A 21,256-nucleotide genomic window follows, 5' to 3' on the forward strand; every position below is an offset into this window, starting at 1 on the left:
GTGATCAGAAATAAGTCCTGTTTGTGAAAAATGAGTAAAAAACTAAAATAAATAGGACTGTGATTATAAGGTAGGGTAAATCGTCAAAACCAAGAACCGGCCTAGCCAAGGTTACAATCGCTATCGCTTCGACAACGAAAAGCATTATGTCTCTCTATCACTCTTCCATATTGGTGCGATAGTGACAGTTGCGTTTCGATCGCTACGGAGCGTAAGCGATCGGCATCTCGGCTACGCGGCCTGGTTACGCAAGGTTACGGTTCGGTAATAACGATATCATTGACCACCTATCATTGTCATACCTATATTTAAAGACGGACCTTACGGGCAATAAGAATGCGGCCACTATAGTGGTGTCACGCACACGAATTCGAGCCAAACGTGCAGTCTAACGCCGTTGGTTGATGAGTTCGCATCATGCGCGCGATTGGTCGCAACTATGATTCGGTCAAGTTGTGTTCTAATGTATTGGGAAGACAAACAAATTATAGCCAGCATTCAATGAATGTAGTATGATACCTTTGGGTATGGTGCTTTACGCACACAAGTGTCCCATCCCCTCCCCCTGACGCAACCCCCCCTTCTAGCATGAAATATGTCCCGGTTGACAGTTTTTTTTTATATTTTGGGGAAAGTATCATACTACATGCATTGTCAAAGTCAAAGTCAAAGTCAAAAATACTTTATTCATGTAGGCCTAGTAACAAGCACTTATGAACGTTTTACATAATAATATATTATCTTAAGCTAATTATCAGAGCAATTTATTGAAGTTAATATTATTCCATAGTAATATTGGATTATTATACAGATCAAATTTAATACTAAGAATTTCACAAAAAGATCGTCAAACATAAAAAAAAATTGTATAAAAAATACTAGTCTAGAATGTTTCTAGAATAAAATCTAAATGTCAATAACAAATGTCAATAAAACTTAACAAAGAAGTACATACATATTGAATTATCTATTTCGAGTCACCATTAATCCCACGTTGTTTTATCACTCATGTAGTCTTGTGTGGTATAATAAGCTTTAGAAATAAGTTTACGCTTTACATAATTTTTAAATTTATTAATTGATAATTCAGTAATATGGTTTGGAAGTTTATTATAAAATCTTACACAATTACCCATGAATGATTTTTTAATTTTATGGAGCCGTGTGAAGGGCACTGCGAGCTTATGTTTATTTCTAGTATTAATATTATGAATGTCACAATTTTTCCTAAAATTAACAATATTTTTATGTACATACAGAATATTCTCATAAATATATTGACAGTGCACTGTCATTATGTCAATTTCCTTGAATTTATCTCTAAGTGAGTCTCTATGGTTCAATTTATATATTGCTCGAATAGCCCGCTTCTGCAGAACAAAAATGGTATTTATTTCTGAAGCACCGCCCCACAGTAAAATACCATATGCCATAATGCTATGGAAGTAACTAAAATATACTAATCGAGCTGTTTTCACATCAGTTAACTGACGGATTTTGCTCACTGCAAAAGCTGCAGAACTCAGTCTACTCGAAAGAGTAGCAATATGGGGACCCCACTGAAGTTTAGAATCTAAAGTTATACCAAGAAAAACTGTACTATCAACTAATTCCAATTCCTCATCCTTCACAATGACACTTGTTTGCACATGCCTTACGTTACTACTAGTGACAAACTGAATACATTTAGTCTTTTTCTCATTTAACAATAAATTATTAACATTGAACCAATTTACTACCTTTGAAATAGCATCGTTTACATCATTGTACGCTTGTTGCTGTCGTTTGACTTTGAAAATAAGTGAGGTGTCGTCTGCAAACAATACTATGTCATGGTGGGTCTTTACAAGGAATGGCAAGTCATTTATGTAGATAAGGAACAGGAAAGGCCCCAATATTGACCCCTGTGGTACACCCATAGAGACCAATGACCCCGGTGATCGCTGTCCACTCACATCGACCCTTTGTATTCTACCATTTAAGTAGGACTTAAGTAAATTCAGTGCCGATCCTCTAACTCCATAATAGTGTAGTTTCCTGATCAATGTTTCATGACAAACGCAGTCGAACGCCTTAGACAAATCACAGAAGACACCTAAAGCATCTCGTGACTCCTCCCAGGCATCGAAAATATGCTTAATTAGCTCAACACCAGCATCGGTTGTTGAGCGACCCCGTGTGAAACCAAACTGCTTATTATGCATTAAATTATTGCCGTTAAAATGTCGTACTAATTGTGAAAGAACTAATTTTTCAAAAATCTTGCTGAATGTTGGTAGCACAGATATCGGTCTAAAGTTAGTGGGGTCAGAGCTGCTACCAGATTTAAACAAAGGAGTTATTTTACTATGTTTCATTAAATCAGGAAACTCGCCGCAATCGACACTGTTGTTAAATATAACTACCAAGTCAGGCGCTACAATTTCTACTAAGGATTTGACAGCATGGACAGAGACTCCCCAGAGGTCATTCGTTTTTTTGACATTAATTGATTTAAACGCCTTTATTACATCTGAGGTACAAACATGTTCAAAATGAAATGCCTCCCAAAAATTGAATGCTGGCTATAATTTGTTTTTCAAAAAACTGCTCGAATTCGTGAATGACAAAGGCCGTCTTTAGGTATTATGTCAATGCCGCCTATACACAATATTTTATGTTTATATTTTTATTAAATTATTGAACTACTACAGAAAAGAATAACGATACCTATTATTAAAATATTACAAATACGTAGGAAACATAATTATTTCCAAAAACATGCTCGAGCTCCGACACGCGCCGTTAAGTAGGCTTAAATTTTATTTTCAATATTTGCAAAAATTCTAACCTACATAAATTGATTTTCTACCAGTTCTCGATACCAAGTTTTTTATCGTTAAGTACATATTTACATTTTTTCCTTAATAGCGACATCAGTAAAAAATCCTGTAGGTACCTACTTGAAACGCAAAACGTATTAATGTGGCATATTCCTAAAATAAAAAATACAGGCTTGAACGACCCAATTTCCTGGTTTCCTATGAAATTGTATATTCTGACAAAACGGAACTCATTTATATTGTATCCTCCCAAAAATGAAAGAAAAGGGGTCGATGTATCTATACATGTATTTAATCAGGTTCCGCTAACCACTGCCACGTCTAGTGTTGCTTGTAGTTTGTTTTATCGATATCGATAATTGGCAGGATCGACCGCCGCGACGTCGGTGGTGACCGCGTCGACCCACATGTGATAGACCGCGCGCTTCGCCTCCTCCAACTTCAAACCCTAGACCGTCTTTACTCCTACCACACGCGACCAAGGTACGATCGATGTCCGCAGTGTCGATAAAACGTCTTGTCGACGTAGTCGAATGTGTCTTGTGCTTTATTTAGATTTATAGGACAATACATTGTCTGTCTGACTTATATATTCTTCCTAATTGAGACTCATGTGCGTTAGTTTCCGCTCAAACGCAGCAAACATATATAATAATATGTGCATAAATAACTGTAACGGAAAAACGCCATCGATCTTTTTCCTTGTCGCCACGGCTGGGTTCATATTTATTTTGGTGTAATATTATTTGTAGCATTTCTCTTCACTGGCCCAATTCTTATACCGTTAATACCCTCTATGTAATTGTTCCATGCCACAATGCCTTTGTTTATCTAAATCAGCGGTTTTCAAACTTTTTTGGTGACGGAACCCTTTTGGAAAGCGAAATATTTGACGGAACCCCAAATTAAAAATTTTCGTTCGTCACTGTGGACCAGATATACCTATAGAAGTGCTGGCTATTTTCTTATTATTACAAGTATTTTCGCGGAACCCCAACAGAGGCTTTGCGGAACCCTAGGGTTCCGCGGAACACACTTTGAGAATGGCTGATCTAAATAAATAGTAATATCGCGATTATGTTGATTTTTTTTATTTATAGTATAGTATGAATAAATAAATATGTAAGTATAATGTTTGGTCCGTATTATTTTATTATAAATATTTTTTACATCGTCAAGTAAGACGACAATGTTGAATTTATAAATTACCTGTAATTTTTTCACGAAAATAAGGCGTCCTAAAAAATATCATGTTTCAAATACAATTAACGCTTGCGCGATGCTAATGAACTCGATATAACTTGTTAAAATCCATTAGTAGTAGGCAAGGGAAATTGACGGGTATTCCCTAACAGGCGGACTTTATCGATATATATGTATAAATAGAGTTTATCGATATTAAGAAAAAAATTTAAGAAAAAAAAGTCACCAGCAGGTACTGAAACAACATAACCATTTCCTGCAAGGAAAACAATTCTTTAATAACCTTTTGATCATCAAAGACGTCGAATATCAAGACGCATTTATCCAAACCTAATTTCCAGTTGTTGTAAACCTTTTTAGTCAAATAACAGAAAGCCTTTGTCTTTGATTGTAAGCCGATTTGATTATAAAAATCCCGGGCTGCTGATCATCGATGTATTAAATAACTAAAAATAGCCTACATCTATTCTTGGCATTATTAAGATCCATCGAGATTCGGACAGTTTGTTAATATTAAGTTAAATGATGAATGCATGAGTTCCAAAGCAGTAGCTCAATTACTGGTGATAAAAGCATTTAATTCATAAACATTTTACTGTATGACAAAACTTCCGTGAGACGCACCGAGCGAGAATAAACAGTGACTCGCAGTGAGTGTGAGAGGAGTGAGTGACCCGGTCTCAATAGTATAGTTTATTGTATTATTTTCCGTTGAAGTTAAGAGAAACAAAAGCTAATTTGGACTGCACCCTTATTATTAGGCGGGATATTTTTTTCAGTGCTTGAGACTCAAAAAAAAAAAGATATATACCTTTTATAGAGTCTGTTCGGAAAGAGAAGAGTCATGGAATGTATTGGATTGAACCGAAACATGTCGCGCGAGTGACTAAAACGCTAGTTTAATTTCGTTTGTTTATTACTGTCTAACGGCATTAAAAATTAACTTATTTAGTTAATCAAGCTGCGCTAACAAGTAATACGATTAGCGTTTAGGAATAATTAGATTAATTAAAAAAGGTTCGTTTGTGTATCAATTTGCGTCAGGAAATTTACCTACCTGTATAAAAAGCATCCAAATCAATTGAATTCTCAGCCAGGCCTGTTTTTTTTACCTTTGTATACCTATAGCTTACGGTTGATAATCTACCTAGCAGCATTAAAAGAAATATTTTTTTTTTGTTTTATTATTATTATGACGAGTGGAAGAAGAGGGGGGAGGCCTTTGCCCAGCAGTGGGACACAGTGGGCTAATAATAATAATAATATGCCCGCAGGGCAGCTTGTGGCGAGCTGTTGGGAAGTAACGACCCCACGGACCCGAGTGCTCCCGAGAATCGGTCAGGGTCTCCGTCTCCGGCGTGTCTTCGTCGGTCGGAGTGGACCCCAAGAGAAACCCGCAGGACTCTCAGCTCTGGCTTGCCTTAATTGGCCGCCCAGAGAGGAGTCGTTAGAGCTATATGCTCCAGGGGTGGAAGTGAAAGATGCATAAGACGCGAGTTGGGACAGTGGCTGTTAACAGCCACTGCGTAGAAAGCGGCGCACACCTCTCGACACCCCTGAGCCGCTCACACCGATGTTGCTCCTGGTCGTCTTAGCGACGGCAGTTTCAGGGGCCCATCTAGTGCGCGGCAAGTCACCACCTGCCTCGATAACTTGTGTAAACATTGTTATGGCAGGTGTCCGTACGTCTATAACCCAGTCTCATAGTCCACCCAAAGTTCAATCTATAGACCGGTATACTGTTCACTTTTTCTACAATAGTCCCAATGCCTGCTGAGACCGGTTCAGGGGTGTCTATTGTTGCACCTGTGAACGGGTTCCAGCAGGCGTTCTACATGACATAAAAGCTCTCCAAGGGGCCTCTACGTGTTGGATCTGTGTCCCCACGCAAGCCTATCAAAAAAACCGGGATTATAGGCCCGTGGTATCCAAGGAGATACAAATAATAATATCATCATTATATTTCTTAAAAAAAACATGTGGCCGTTATACGTCCACTGCCAGTTACCAGTAGTTCTATGTGGTACGTATGTGGTCCCTATCCTGCTAGCGTTACATATAAGTTGTAGGAGTTCGTCACGTCTTTACAACATGTAGGTACCTAATCGTTAACATAATAACACCAACCATAAAATAATACCACAATAGAAATTGCAAAATAGAGCTATTTATTCGTTTTCTATATAAAAAACAGAAAAAGGAATTTCAAGAACTTTATTTTAATTTTTTAATGGTTAGATCATAGTAATAATGTTTTTTTCTCAAACATGCAATGAAATATTGATGTTATGTTCCTTATAATAGGCTGCGAAGTATGACGTTTCAGGTGCGGCTAGGACAAAAGGTATTTAATGGAATTTCATACAGTTCTTGCAGGCCTAGGCCGGCAAAGTCCTCTTTTTTAATTTTCATTTCACAGATATTTGTGACTCAGCATCGTGGCATTCATCCATTAAAAAAAAACTAGAGGCAGTATTGGCTTTATGGTTCGTAATGACACTGCCACTACGCCTATAAAAAAAAACAAAAAACAATGTTTGCTATAATTTGCAGTTTTATTTGTATAAAATCAACATGAACTTAATAAATAATACATTATTAACCAAATTTAATAATTTTATATTATAAATTTAACTACACAAATAAAAACATTTAAAATATTTCATCTAAACGTTAGCGGTAAAAAGGTCTACTCAAACACGCGTAGTTATTTTTTTTTATTGTCATGGAGGTAAAGTTGAAAAAGTTTCATTCTGTTTTATTGGATTTATGGTGCGTTGTTGATTTTTTTACTTTAATATGAGTTCCGACGAAATAATGAAATTAATTGTAATCGTAGGTGTTGGAATTGGCAGCGTAAGCAGAATTGATTTTAAATAACTTGCGGCCTCTGCCGCCAAGTTAAAGACGAAGTATGTATATGGTTGCTTAATGCTTATGGCAATTTTATTATTTGAGAAACTAAGAAAAATGGCTTACAGTTTATTAGAAACAGTTTTGTGGCATATTTTAAATTAATGTACCTAACTACAAATTCGTCAACACTGTGGAAATTATACTTATTTACTCCATGCATAAAGCAACGATGTATGTGAAACATGATATCAACATGAAAGGCTATGTAAACTTATGTGACGAAAACGACAGTGAGACGGATACAAGGCGAAAAAATCAAAGATACATGAAAATATACGGGTAGTAAAAATACACGACTCGTGTAAAACATACGCGTGATAATGATATAGGTACGTGTTGGTTATATTTTGGGTGTAGTTTACTTTTAGTTTTTTCTATAAATAAAACTTGGGTTTCGTGGATTTTTTATTTTATTTATTTCATTGCATGTTTGAGAAAAGCACTATACATACCTCGGCGGGAAATGGGGTTGCCCGCGCTCAGACCTATCCGGCCTCGCTTCGCTCGGCCGTCTATATGTCTTCGGCCGGCAACCCCTTTCGTCCCGGCCTCTGTAGTAATGTACTATTTTTGTAACGACCCTGCAAGACAGTGGTCACAGATGGACCACAAACTTTTAGAGCTAATATTTGACTTAAAACAACTGACTGATAATCGAAATCGCCACACTATCGAATTTTCGCGCCGGAGGGTACACAATATTTATGAAAAAATAAGTACGCATGCGAAGTGCTGTGGTGTCTTTACTCTTTATGCCCTGTGAACTCTGTTTTTTAATTGATACATTTATTTGTCGTCAGGTTTGGGAAACGCTCCGATTCCTTCACGAACTGGGCTAAGGATCTTGAAGTAAGTATTTTCTTTTCATTACTAAAAACAACGAATAGTGGTTGAGGACTGAAATAATAGTCATTATGGTATGATACTCGTAAAACAATATACGAGATTATAAATTGTATATTGTAATGATTAAATGTGACGTCCCACGGGTAAAGGTACCTTATGGCCCAGTCATCTTAAGCCTAAAAAGGGGGTCAACCTCGGAATGAGAGATAATAAGCTGGAAACTCGTATACACCTTCGTTATGACGTGTCAAATGTCCTCTTAAAAGTCGACGCATATATCGTGTGCGCGTCAGAAGTTATTCGAGGTCAAATGTCATAAAAATCGGTTTTTCGCGGATATCAAAATTTCTATAGCTCCGATGTTTTTTACATGTAGGTAAGAATTGTAGAGCATATAATTTGCGACAAGTTAGGTATCAAACATTTTTTCATGCCATTAGCCGTTTTCAAGATATACGGCATAGAAGGCGCAGCGGCCAGCCAAACGCACTATGATGAGGTCAATCGTGAATATCGGTGAATAATACCTTCTACAAAGTTATTTAATCATCCTTTATTGATCATATCCAGATTTTAAAAGTTGTCTGTCCTGTAGAAAATATAAAATTAGGACTAGTTGGTATTGTAAGTAGTAAGTACCTGCGAAGATATTGGTTTGCCTTTTAGTTCCAGAGGAAATCCAACATTATTCCCATACGCTCCGGATGCAAATTTTTCGAATAAAATATAATAAATATTTTTTGACCCAGTTTTGACAATAGATGATGAAGATGACGATGAAAATGAAAATAATTGAACGTCAAACGGTAGGGATCTTGATCTTTGTTTCACGGTCATCGACTACTCTTCTAGACGATTGTAACAAATAAAGTCAATGAGATAGTCATTTTATCACAGAGTTCCTATGGCCATCTACAGTCCCCATCAACAGATCAGCTTGATTGATTTGAGTTGAATTTTGTAGCCAAGTTTCATAGTTAAATAAAAGCTTGTGAAACCATTTTCGTGTCTCAAATCTCTGTCTCCAAGAGATTTTCGTGTTATTACTTAAAATCTACCTCTTTCCTGTAGAAATACCTAAAGGCTATAAAGTATAATTTTCTAATTAAACCTGTGTAAAGGGGTACCCTTTTTATATTAAACTATGTAATAAAATCATTACAATATGCACACAAGCTGTTAACTAATGTCCACAGGAGGGGCAACTTTTGTTTCAAAATCTATTTATGATCTACAAGTGTCATTTTAACGATTAAAATATTTATATAATTTATTATTACAGAGATTACCAGCTAACCTTGCGTCATAGTGCGTTTGGCTGGCCGCTGCGCCTTCTATGCCGTATATCTTGAAAGCGGCTAATCGCATGAAAAAATATTTGATACCTAACTCGTCGCAAATTTCATGCTCTACAATTCTTACCTAGATGTAAAAAACATCGGAGCTATAGAAATTTTGATATCCGCGAAAAACCGATTTTTATGACATTTGACCTTGAATAACTTCTGACGCGCACACGATATATGCGTCGACTTTTAAGAGAACCTTTAACACTTTATAACGAAGGTGTATACGGGTTTCCAGCTTATTATCTCTCATTCCGAGGTGAAACCCTTAATTTAACTGGGCCATTATGGCGGTTGGCGCTTACACTATTACTAACGCCGCTCCAATATTACTGCGGCGCTATGTGACGTAAGCGCCAACCGCCATAAGGTACCTTTTTCCGTGAAACGTCACAAATTAACGTTTACAAATTAAATGTTTATAATGTGCAAGTACTGTAGGTACCAGTTAATTATTATTGTGCTTTTGGACAATATCGATATAAAAACAAATTTGGCCATCCGTTTTTCGTCCCATTGGTCGTGTGATCGTGTCCGACTGAACATTAATTGCATGAGAAAAATACGCAAGTAGGTAAGCACTACCTACAGGTAGTAGGTAGGTAACGGGTTAGTACTGATTGACTATCATTTATTCATCATTTTTCTTAGGCTAGGTTTTTATAATATGTATATAAAAGTAAAATATAAAAACACTTACTATCATTTTATTATTACGCGGATTAGCAAAGCCATATTTTTTGAATAAAATTATATGAATTTCTGCAAAGTAAATTGATTATATTATATATTACCTACTATCAATATAAAACGGGGTAGTTTAATATAATTATGGAAGCCAGTGTTAACCACAAGGAAGTAAGAATGTGAATACAATCTTATTAAGTTTGTACTTGTTAGCTTAAATAAAAATCGTGAACTAAAATTAAACTTTAGACAAAAACTAATTTTTAATTGAGAGGAAAAAAAACAAAGGCAAACGTCTAGACTATAAGATTAAGTAAGATAAGATTTAAAATACTTAAAAATACTTTGGCATTAAGTAACTACGACCAGAGACTATAAGGAACGGCAAATTTGAAGACGGATAACCTCCATAACAGTTATTTACCTTTGTATACTATACCATATAATTCTTATACAATTTGGCGGTGCGGAGCGATCCACACGGACGGTCCACGAGACTCTAAAACCAGCCTATGTTAATATGCTTTAAAATTACTTTTGTGACTAAAAAGGTGGTCAGTAAAATCTAATTTTATATTGTGAAACTATAAATAGCAGTAGGGTGACAGTTTTCATACTTTTCTTTACTACATTACATTTCATAAAATGTAAAGCAATACCTACACGCGTATTCGGGAAACGAGATAATCACAAGATCTAGAGACGATATAGAGATCAAATAGATTTACATTAGATATCAACTAGATGTCACTTGGATATCTAAGTCATAACTTGTCGAAATCGTTCAATAGGACCTCCAGAATCGCGGAAACATCAAATTTGACATATCTAACTTACAAATGACTACTTCTCGATATCGTATCTTATTCATCTCTAGATGATCTCTAGTGTTAAAGTTAGAATAGGGCCGCTATTTAATGTCTACAACATTGACGATTCTCGCGGCGTTGTGTGGGAGTCGTCAGTCTTCTTTAGGTAGGTCAGCGGCCACTAATAATCCGTACAAAAGGAAAGATAATTTGAGAGCGCCTTCTGACTGCATAATTTAATACATACCCTTGTAATAGCTAACGAATTTAATGAACTTCTGTAATAATTCTGCAGGGGATTGATTTAATCACATTAAAATCAAACAAGAGTTGTGACTAAAGTTAAGTAACTCAATTAAAAAGTTAAGTGAGAATATTATGGGTACTACATATAATATTGTAGGTTATGTTATTGATGGCGCTGATCGCTGTCCATTCCCTCCCGCAAAGTCGCGTTCAGTTTTATGATGAGGTCTTGTGGTCGTGTCGTACAGCTGCGTTTGTGACCCACAAATGGTCTCGCCGGAAGACCAGCGATGACTTTTGGGTTAGCATTATGCTGAGGCGGGACCATTGGTAAATTATTTATTTATTTTCTGTTTAAATTTCTTTGTTATTCTAAACTTGTGTATGTTATAGTTTATCACGAATAAATGCGATGATTCTGATTTAGGTACTTTTAAAGAAATCCTTATTTTACCAGTTGGAGTGGAGATTTGGAGACGGTTTGCGCATTTAGGGTCAACAGCTGTTTGTTTGTTTACTCGGACTTTTATTCACTCGGGCGGGGCGGCAAGAAGTTTGCCAGAACTGCTATAACTAGTACGTAAAAAATATAAAGATGCATTAATATTATTGAGATTCGAAATGATTTAAAAATTATAATGTTTTCACAACGCAACGGTTGTTATATATGTGTGCGTTTTTTTCTAAATACATAGGTTATATAGAGTTATTAAAGCAAACACATATTATTATTTTACTCTGACGACCGTCTGAAGCAATCATTTCCCATAATTTGTTTCCATGTCACGTATCCATTAGTTTTTTTATGAAAGGAAACCGATAGATCGATTATTTGCTAATGAGTAATGCTATACAATTGTATATTTATGTACATATTTGGGTGTAATAATTGGTATCGAGATATTTATATCCAGCACCTAATGATCGCGAATCATTTCGTGAATAATTTTTTTCCTTGATTGATAATATATAAATTGTTGACATAAACTTAATTTCCTTTTCAAATTTAAAATAATGTGAGCATAAAGATTAATTTACACTTTTTTCCTAAAATATAATCATTTATACCTAATTGGAAATCTGCAATCCGGAATCATGTGCAGGTCATTCACGACCTTCAGCACTGAGGAGAACGAAGCAATGAGGAGGATACCTAATTATTTTCGTAGGGTTATAAATACTAAATTCTTTGCTCGGTATGTTATACCTATTGTTAACTTAGTTTAACTACAATCCACTTCATACCGTTACTGTTATTTATTTACAGATGGCAAGTTATCCTTCAGCCACTTTATGACTTCAAAATGGCATTTCAATTGAAGTTTTCATACTCAAGTATTCCATTAAATTCCAGCATCTTTTATTCACTTTATGTATAGAAAGAGCGATATGAAGCGGTGATATTATGCCAATATCGCTGTGCTGTGGCGTTGACGTATCCAGGGATTTACCCACGTCAGTTTATTCGTTTAGTGTTAGAAGTTATGAGTATTCAACTATTCGTAGTTTGAATTTGTAGGAATTATTTAATAACAAACGAGGCTCAGGCAAACCAGTTACTTGGTCCCTTTTCCTTTTCGAAAGTTTAAATTAGGTGCCAAAATAATCATAATCTACCGCGAAATACGAAAGTCGAATTGTGTCACTTTCGCTCTAAAGGGGCCCACTGATTAACAGTCCGCCGGACGGTATCGGCCTGTCAGTTAGAACAAAATTTTGACAGTTCCGAACAATAAATCGATGGCCGATACCGTCCGGCGGACTGTTAATCAGTGGGCCCCTTTATATGCAAGCATCGGGTGACAAGCCAAAGTCACTAAGTACTATCAAAATATTAAAGTAACAATGCACTTTATTAGACATGTAACACGGTTTATTGTCCAATAATTTCAATGGTGTTAGTTAGTGACTTTTGCTTGTCACCCGACGCAAGAGTGATAGATTTTCGTGTTTCGCGATTAGCTGCTGTTACATTTCTGTAACTAATTAAGTAGTAATGTACGTGTTCCCAGTTAATTTATCATAACTCATTTCCTCTTGAAAGGGTGCCTTGCCCATAGCAACTGTGGTTACAGCCTTCGTACTAATCGTAATAAAAACATATCCAATCACCAGAATCAATAGAACTACTCAATTGATTTCGATTGAATAAATACAAGTTTTTGTTTATTTATTTATACATTTTATGACGGGTTCATTGATTTATTGGCAGCAATTTACAAGCGACTGATATTCAGTACCTACTGAGGTCTTTCTTTCATTTATTTAATAGGTAGTGCCATAACAAGTAAAATAGAATACACCTAGTCAAGTAAAAACGTGCAAACAATTTGCTTACTATGTATAAGTTATATAAAAATATATGATTTTATTTAGAATATGTGTAAACGAGTATTTTTTTTAAGTTAGCTTGTTCTATGGGTACTTAAATATAGTAAAGCAGTAATTAATACTTATGTGATTAGCAGCCAAGAAACCTCACTAATAATTTTATTTTATTTTTATTTTTTTTATTTTTATTACATACATGGAAAACCAACAGCTAAAAACATTTCCAAAAACTAAAATAGATTCACAGAGCCAATTACAGGTTCTCACTTATAAAAATTAAGTAGGTAAATAAAGAAGAAATATAATCACAAATCAGTTACACACACAAGTTAAGCAACAGCACAAGCCAAGGTTCCTGTGTACAACTAGCTGCAAGACTGCATAGGCACATTAGGAATGGAAAACATTCATAAAGTGGCCATGCACTTCCACCGCCGACTGCACAAAACTTCAAGAAAAAACCGAAATACAGAAAATACAAATATATATATATATACAAGTGCACCCATGTAGTACTCGTATAACTTCAGTAAGCCAAGCCCGAACCCGCGCTAGAAGTATCACCCATAATATAATAATATATGCAAGCATGCAAGCATTTAATATAATCCCGGCATATCTACATTTAACCTCGATTAAATCAACCCAATTTTAAATTAGAGGATGAACGCTTAAATATGCCCAGTGCGAATTTTTCATACATATTGTTTAATGTAAGTACTTACGTAAAGTACATCACAAGTTATTCACTAACAGCTTATCATTTTCCAATTGAGTAGGGTTGATTCTACTCACGTCTCCTAAGAATCACCCCGTAAGTGCTGACTGGGCTGCCCAAAAGATCTTCTTATTTTTTTAACTTTTGATACATTGTCGTAGTTCGGAAACCTGAATGTTAATTTATATTATTTTGCCAAACGGAAATACGATAAAATAAAACCGCCAGTATAATGTTACTTAATAATAGAAAACTATCAAAACGATGATAACACACATACATGATAACACATAATTATATATTATGTGTGATGATGATGATAATACGTCTCTGTTTGACCCAATGGTTGCCTTCAGGCTGCCTTTTGGCATAAAATACGCCATTAGTATATACCTATTTATTTGTTTGTGCAATAAAGTTTAAATATATAGATCTGGCTGGCCATCGCTATCCAACGTGGTAACGCGGCAAGTGTCATGGGCACGTTTGCATCCGGTACAGCCCGCGGAGGTCTTTTAGATTAAAATATTTTAATAGTTAGATATATTTAAGTTATTTTTGTATGTTTTTTTTTATTTATGTACCATTAACCTTTTACATAATAAATAAATTTTCACTAAATAAATAATATTATTATGTTGTTCCAGAAGCCAGACATACCCGCCTGGCTGCAATACGCCAGAAGGAGATGAGGAGAGCAACCGAAGCCGGGTCCTTCGCTAGAGCCGTTTCTGCATACTGCTAATAACATTTAATGAACAATTGTTGTACCACAATCAATTACTTATAATCTATCTCCTATCATTCCTGTGTACCTACCTACCAAGTATTTAAATGAATACAATATTCCCTTGTTCCTTTTCCACGTCACATTAATCCTTATTATTATAATGATAGATTTTACACAGTAGTAAATGTTGAATGTAGATAACCCATTCTTTTCACCCATTCCGATTTTATTCTTAAATATATATGTAATTTAAGATTAATTAAAAGCATTGACACATGGAAATTGAACCTGGAGGTAACAGGACTATCAATGTAACGTTATGGAATAAAAGCAATTAAGAAAACGTAATAGTTAATTGTTAGTTTTATTTCAATTCATCAAAAATAAGTATTTACTTTAAGACCGTAAACATAAATAAAAATGCGCCCAGCAACACAATACATTTCTTTTCTGAACCTTACCTAACCAAAAAAATCACGTATCCACGAAGAAAAATCGAGAAAGTGTAAGTAGAGACCCGTTTCTCAAAAGCTTCTAACTTGTAATACAAGCGGATGTCACTTTATGACAGCTTATGTTAGAAAGAGACTTGTAACTTGTATTACTCGTACAAGCTACAAGCTTTTGAGAAACGGGCCCCTGGTATTCCTCTATTTCTTCGAGAGATCCTAAACTACAGAACGAGGCTACCCATTCGATAATGCTACGGGCAATTTTAGCTAACAATCTGAAGGGCGGCCCCAAAAGGTAATTAATAATAAAGTACAATTTACGGAGTCATATTATCTTCTGAACTTTGTTTCTTGTCCGAGTTCCTTTCTGTTAATGAAAGTTACGATCCATTGTTTAAGTTTAATCTATGTTTCATCATCATCATCATCTCAGCCATAAGACGTCCACTGCTGAACATAGGCCTCCCCCTTAGACCTGCATGATGGGGGGTGAATGCCATAATCGCCACGCTTGGCGGGCGGGTTGGCGAGTCGAGTACACCGAATTTGAGGGACGCTGCTGCCCGTCCACCGGTGGTCTTGGACGTAGTTTAAGGACATACCCGGGTCCAAGTACTATCGAAATATTAAATTATTATAATATCTATGTTTATATACGTTATAAATTTGAAAATATTTGCATTAAGGATATTAAATGTAAATTATGAATTATGAACATGCCTACAGTCACCATCATATCGGAGCGGCCAAGGTGTTCACAATATCTGAACACGCACTGTAACGCCCTGACAATAGAGGCGTGTTCAGATATTTGTGAACACTTTGGCCGCTCCGATATATCTGATGGCGACTGTACATGGGTAATATTTATGCTTTGTCCCTACATCCAATAAGACTTCGAAGACTAATTTAGAGTGTATATATTTTAATGTATCTATAAGTTACAAAAATGATTTTAGTATATTGATAGGTACTAGACTTTGGAACTGGATCGAAAATATGTTAAACTGATATTATAATCACCAATAAGTATTTGACCGCAGGCAAAACATCAATACCAAACCATAACACATAAAAAAATCTAAATGCCTCGCTTAACTTGTTATCACTACAGATAATGAATCTTGATTTAGAACAGGGATCAAAATAAAACGTTAATTGGGTTGGGCGATCAACGCCGTCAATACCTCCGTTTGAGACAATCTGTCCAATGGTTAATTTGCGTACCTAACTGGGGAGGATTACCTTTAAAATAGACCAAAGCGTCGAAACTGCTACATTTATTATCTGATCTAGAAGTGAAAGGAAGATTTTCCTCACGCTGGTGATGTGACGTCCGAAAATAGGACTTAACAGCAGTAGATACAACTAATTTACTGAAACTGTGGATTCTACATAAATTTTATTTAGCAATAAAATTGATGTTTTAGCTTTAGGCAATATATTTAGTGTTTAATTTGTTGCTACAGAAGCAACAAATTAAGCACTTGGCTGTGTCAATTGTGTCTACCTATATGCTCCGTGAGTCTATCAATGTACCTACCCTAACCATCAATCTCATTTGATACACATATTTGTTTAATCACGGCTACGAACAGCAAAAGCGTACCATAATTAAAATAAACAAAAGGTAAATATTAGTTCTAAAACACGTGGACTACTTGTAGGTACTCTACAAATATAATAAAAGGATCTAAAGACACAATCTGCATGAATCGTTGATAAATCAAAGAAATGGGTTCATCAGACTGGAAAACTCGTAAGAAGAGGAAATAAGCCGAAACAAAACAGGTCAATTTTCTGTGTTCAACCGTTTGAATAAGCCTTTGTCATATTTCATTGTTTGTAAAGAAATCAAATAAAATCAAGAAATTCTCTAAAACAGAAAAATAAGTGAAGTAGGTCTAGACACGGGGTAGCGTATCCAGCCAAGTTCAAAGAAAAAGGAACTGGCGACGCAGCAACCGTGTGTTACACGAACCACTTCGAGCTACTTTTGACCCCTTCACAACTTGAAACCTACTTAACCTACACAAATGAAATTTGGCACATGTATTGAAGCCCCTTAGCTTGTCCAAAATACAAAATTTCGTAAACGTAGATCAAACAGTTATTGATATATTAACGTTTAAAAACCGGCATTAGGACTTACTGATAGACCGGGAGATAGTGACACATTTTACTGGGTCATTTGTACCAGTATGGCGGTTCGTCAGGGGTCTAAGTACGTAATGAAGGAAAGAAAAATGATGGTCATAGCGCTGGTACCGGCGGCCCAATCGCGTGGGCGTTAGTCGAACGTGTCGGATAAAATACGAGTGTCGAACGATTTGTTCCACAAAAATCCTCGTATTTTCCGATAGTCCATAAAAAAAAAGTAGGCGGTAGCGTAATGCCATACTTCTCCGGTGTGACTTACAGCCCGCCATACTGAGGCGAACACATTAATTTAAAAAAAACAATTCAATCATTTGTGCCAAGCTAATTTTTGCACAGGTGATCATCGTCGAGCAGCCATTCATGGACATCACCATGCCATACTTTTCAGACGGTTCCAAATGGCCGCCATACCGCCGCAAGGGAGTTAACTTTTTTGTTTTTGCTAAATGATTTGTACCATCTTGAAATTTTTTTTAAACACTTTCGGAGTGATCATAAATGGAAATCTCATAATGCCATACCTGTAGGAGGTGGCAAATGAGTACAATATTTTTATTAGGGTTCCGTAGCCAAATGGCAAAAAACGGAACCCTTATAGATTCGTCATGTCTGTCTGTCTGTCTGTCTGTCTGTCTGTCCGTCCGTATGTCACAGCCACTTTGTTCCGAAACTATAAGCACTATACTGTTGAAACTTGGTAAGTAGATGTATTCTGTGAACCGCATTAAGATTTTCATACAAAAATAGAAAAAAAAACAATAAATTTTTAGGGTTCCCCATACATAGAACTGAAACTCAAAAATTTTTTTTTCATCAAACCCATACGTGTGGGGTATCTATGGATAGGTCTTCAAAAATGATATTGAGGTTTCTAATATCATTTTCTTCTAAACTGAATAGTTTGCGCGAGAGACACTTCCAAAGTTCTAAAATGTGTGTCCCCCCCCCCTGTAACTTCTAAAATAAGAGTATGATAAAACTAAAAAAAATATATGATGTACATTACCATGCAAACTTCCACCGAAAATTGGTTTGAACAAGATTTGGTAAGTAGTTTTTTTTTAATACGTCACAACCCGTAAACCGCAATTTTATTGTGTTACTTGCTGTTACGGAACCCTTCATGGGCGAGTCTGACTCGCACTTGGCCGCTTTTTTTAATTTTATTTCAAGTATGGTGCCCCTTTTTCCCCCTATTAGAAGTATGGTAAATATAATAATGGTCACATTGCATCATATAATTTCCAAAAATCCAAATGCCATACTGGTACAAACCGTCAAAAAAAATATTTTTATTTAAGTCTTGGCTTAAGTCTCACAGTCGTCCGCCCCGTAGTTATAATCTGGAATAATTTTTTTTAGGTATAATTGTATCCAAACAAACAGAATATGATGATGCCATGCTGTAAAAAATATTTTACGTATTGTATAGTCGTATTTTTGAAATGTGTCGAATAAATAAGTTTTTCAAGTATGGCAGCACTTTTTCCCCCTCCTATAAGTATGGAAATTATAATAACGGTCACATTTTATCAAATACTTTCCAAAAATTTAAATGCAATACTGGTACAAATCGTTTAGCAAAAAAAATAAAATTAACTCCCTTGCGGCAGTATGGCGGCCATTTGGAACCGTCCGAAAAGTATGGCATGGTGATGTCCATGAATGGCTGCTCGACGATGATCACCTGTGCAAAAATTAGCTTGGCACAAATGGTTGAATTGTTTTTTTTTAATTAATGTGTTGGCCTCAGTATGGCGGGCTGTAAGTCGTACCGGAGAGGTATGGCATTACGCCACCGCCTACTTCTTTTTTATGGACTATCGGAAAATACGAGGATTTTTGTGGGACAAATCGTTCGACACTCGTATTTTATCCGACACGTTCGACTAACGCCCACGCGATTGGGCCGCCGGTACCAGCGCTATGACCATCATTTTTCTTTCCTTCATTACGTACTTAGACCCCTGACGAACCGCCATACTGGTACAAATGACCCAGTAAAATGTGTCACTATCTCCCGGTCTATGACAATAGATCAAAAACTTAACCTACTTCCAGATGTCCTAGAAACTTGAAATTAGGCATCAATGTCGACAATTAGGTGTATACACCGTGTTTTTATTGAATTCCGTTAACTTCGGGGTATGGTTAAGTACATTTAAGATAACTAAATGGCATAGTTAATTTACAAAAAGAAAAAAATTTTTTGTTTTTTTTTCAAAAAAATTAAGTTTAATGAGTAATTAAATGTAGCATATAGCGTTGTTATAACACGGGCATTAAGTACATTTAACTCAACCAAACAATTGAAACCTTTGACATATCAATGTCATTTCGAACATCGATCGACCGAGATTGTACTTAAGTTTAGTAGCAAATGTATGAACTCATTCTAAACACTAATCAATATGTAAACCAGCCCTAAGGCAAGTGTACACGCTTGTAGAGGCCTTATAGGAAAAAAATAAATTATTAATTATCTCCGAAATGGAGTTAATTAGAATATCGGTGTCTTTGAGAAAGTTACTTGATTTAAGCTCAGGGATGCACCCTTGAAATTAACGGAAATCAAAAAAAACACGGTGTATAGAGGGAAAAATCTGATAACTGGAAATTATTGGTATGTCGATGGAAAAAAAAAATTATGAATACTTATAGACCAAAAACCTAACCCACTTCTAGATAACTTAGAACCTTGATGTTTGGCGTCAAGGTAGACTATTATGTGTATATAGAGGGATAAATCTGAAAACTGGAAGTTATTGATATTTCGATGGAAAAAAAAAATTAATACTTATAGACCAAAAACCTAACCCACTTCTAGATCACTTAAAAACTTGATATTTGGCATATAGGTAGACTACTAGGTGTATATAGAGGGAAAAATCTGAAAACTGGAAATTATTGATATTTTGATGGGAAAAAAATAATTAGGTAATACTTATAGACCAAAAACCTAACCCACTTCTAGATCACTTAGAAACTTGATATTTGGCATGAAGGTAGACTATTAGGCGTATACAGAAGAAAAAAATCTGAAAACTGAAACTTTTTGACAATTAATCGCGCGTTAGTGAGGGTCTCCTTTTCAGCTTAGGCAAACTGTTTTCATGATGAATACATACTATAGTAATTTCTGTACAAAAAGTAATGATATCCCAACAAAAACATAAATTTATGTGAAATGAGAGCCAAGTTCAATATTAAGAATATGTGTCGTTGTTGACTCGCCGACAAAAGAATTGAGATCTATATGGGTGTCAAGTTCTGTCTTGTGAAGAAAATCCTGAAATTATAAAGGATTTGTCTTGGCTAGTTTTTACGTATAATCTACTTTTCTAAAATTTAGTCTGTTGGTAAAAACTAGCCAAGTCAAATCCTTTATAATTTCATGATTTTCTACACAACACAGAACTTGGCACCCATATACACCGTGTTTTTATTGAATTCCGTTAACTTTGGGGTATGGTTAAGTACGTTTAAGAGAACAAATTGGCATAAGTAGTTAATTAAAAAAAAAATTGCCTTAAAAAAAATTAAGATTAAAAAGTTATTAAATGTAGCATATAGCGTTTTTGTAACAAGGGTATTACATTTAACTCAACCAAACAATTGAAATCTGTCACATATCAATGTAATTTCGAACATCGATCGACCTAGATTGTATTTTAGTTTAAGAGCAAATGTATGAACTTATTCTAAACACTAATTAATATGTAAACCGGCCCTAAGGCAAGTGTACACACTTGTAGAGGCCTTATAGGAAAAAAAATTGAATATCTCCGAAATGGAGTTAATTAGAATATCGGTGTCTTTGAGAAAGTTACTCAATTTAAGCTCAGGAATGCACCCTTGAAATTAACGGAAATCAAAAAGAAAAACACGGTGTAGATCTCAATTCTTTTGTCGGCGAGTTAACAACGACACATATTCTTAATATTGAACTTGGCTCTCATTTCACTAAATGTGAAATTTCACATTTATGTT

The 21,256-nt window shown here is 35.5% G+C and overlaps 1 protein-coding gene and 1 long non-coding RNA gene across 3 annotated transcripts in view; both read left to right on the forward strand.

Annotated features, from left to right (window-relative positions):
- LOC134678257 (neuropeptide F) overlaps positions 1-15,009 on the forward strand; it is a 47,137-nt gene extending 32,128 nt beyond the window's left edge. Inside the window, exons 3-5 of one of the 2 annotated variants that reach the window (XM_063536735.1) lie at positions 3,189-3,305; positions 7,742-7,790; positions 14,572-15,009. In XM_063536735.1, coding sequence (XP_063392805.1) covers positions 3,189-3,305; positions 7,742-7,790; positions 14,572-14,616 — 211 coding nt within the window. In that variant the 3' untranslated portion in view covers positions 14,617-15,009. The remainder of the gene's footprint in view (positions 1-3,188; positions 3,306-7,741; positions 7,791-14,571) is intronic. The other variant, XM_063536744.1, reaches the window with a different exon arrangement.
- Positions 1-18,339, forward strand: part of LOC134678305 (uncharacterized) — a 154,146-nt gene extending 135,807 nt beyond the window's left edge. The window contains exon 2 of the long non-coding RNA XR_010100174.1: positions 18,053-18,339. This is a non-coding gene — a long non-coding RNA (uncharacterized LOC134678305). The remainder of the gene's footprint in view (positions 1-18,052) is intronic.
- Positions 18,340-21,256: the final 2,917 nt, after the last annotated feature.

The sequence above is a fragment of the Cydia fagiglandana genome, chromosome 2, assembly GCF_963556715.1.
Source record: "Cydia fagiglandana chromosome 2, ilCydFagi1.1, whole genome shotgun sequence".
Classification (NCBI taxonomy): domain Eukaryota; kingdom Metazoa; phylum Arthropoda; class Insecta; order Lepidoptera; family Tortricidae; genus Cydia; species Cydia fagiglandana.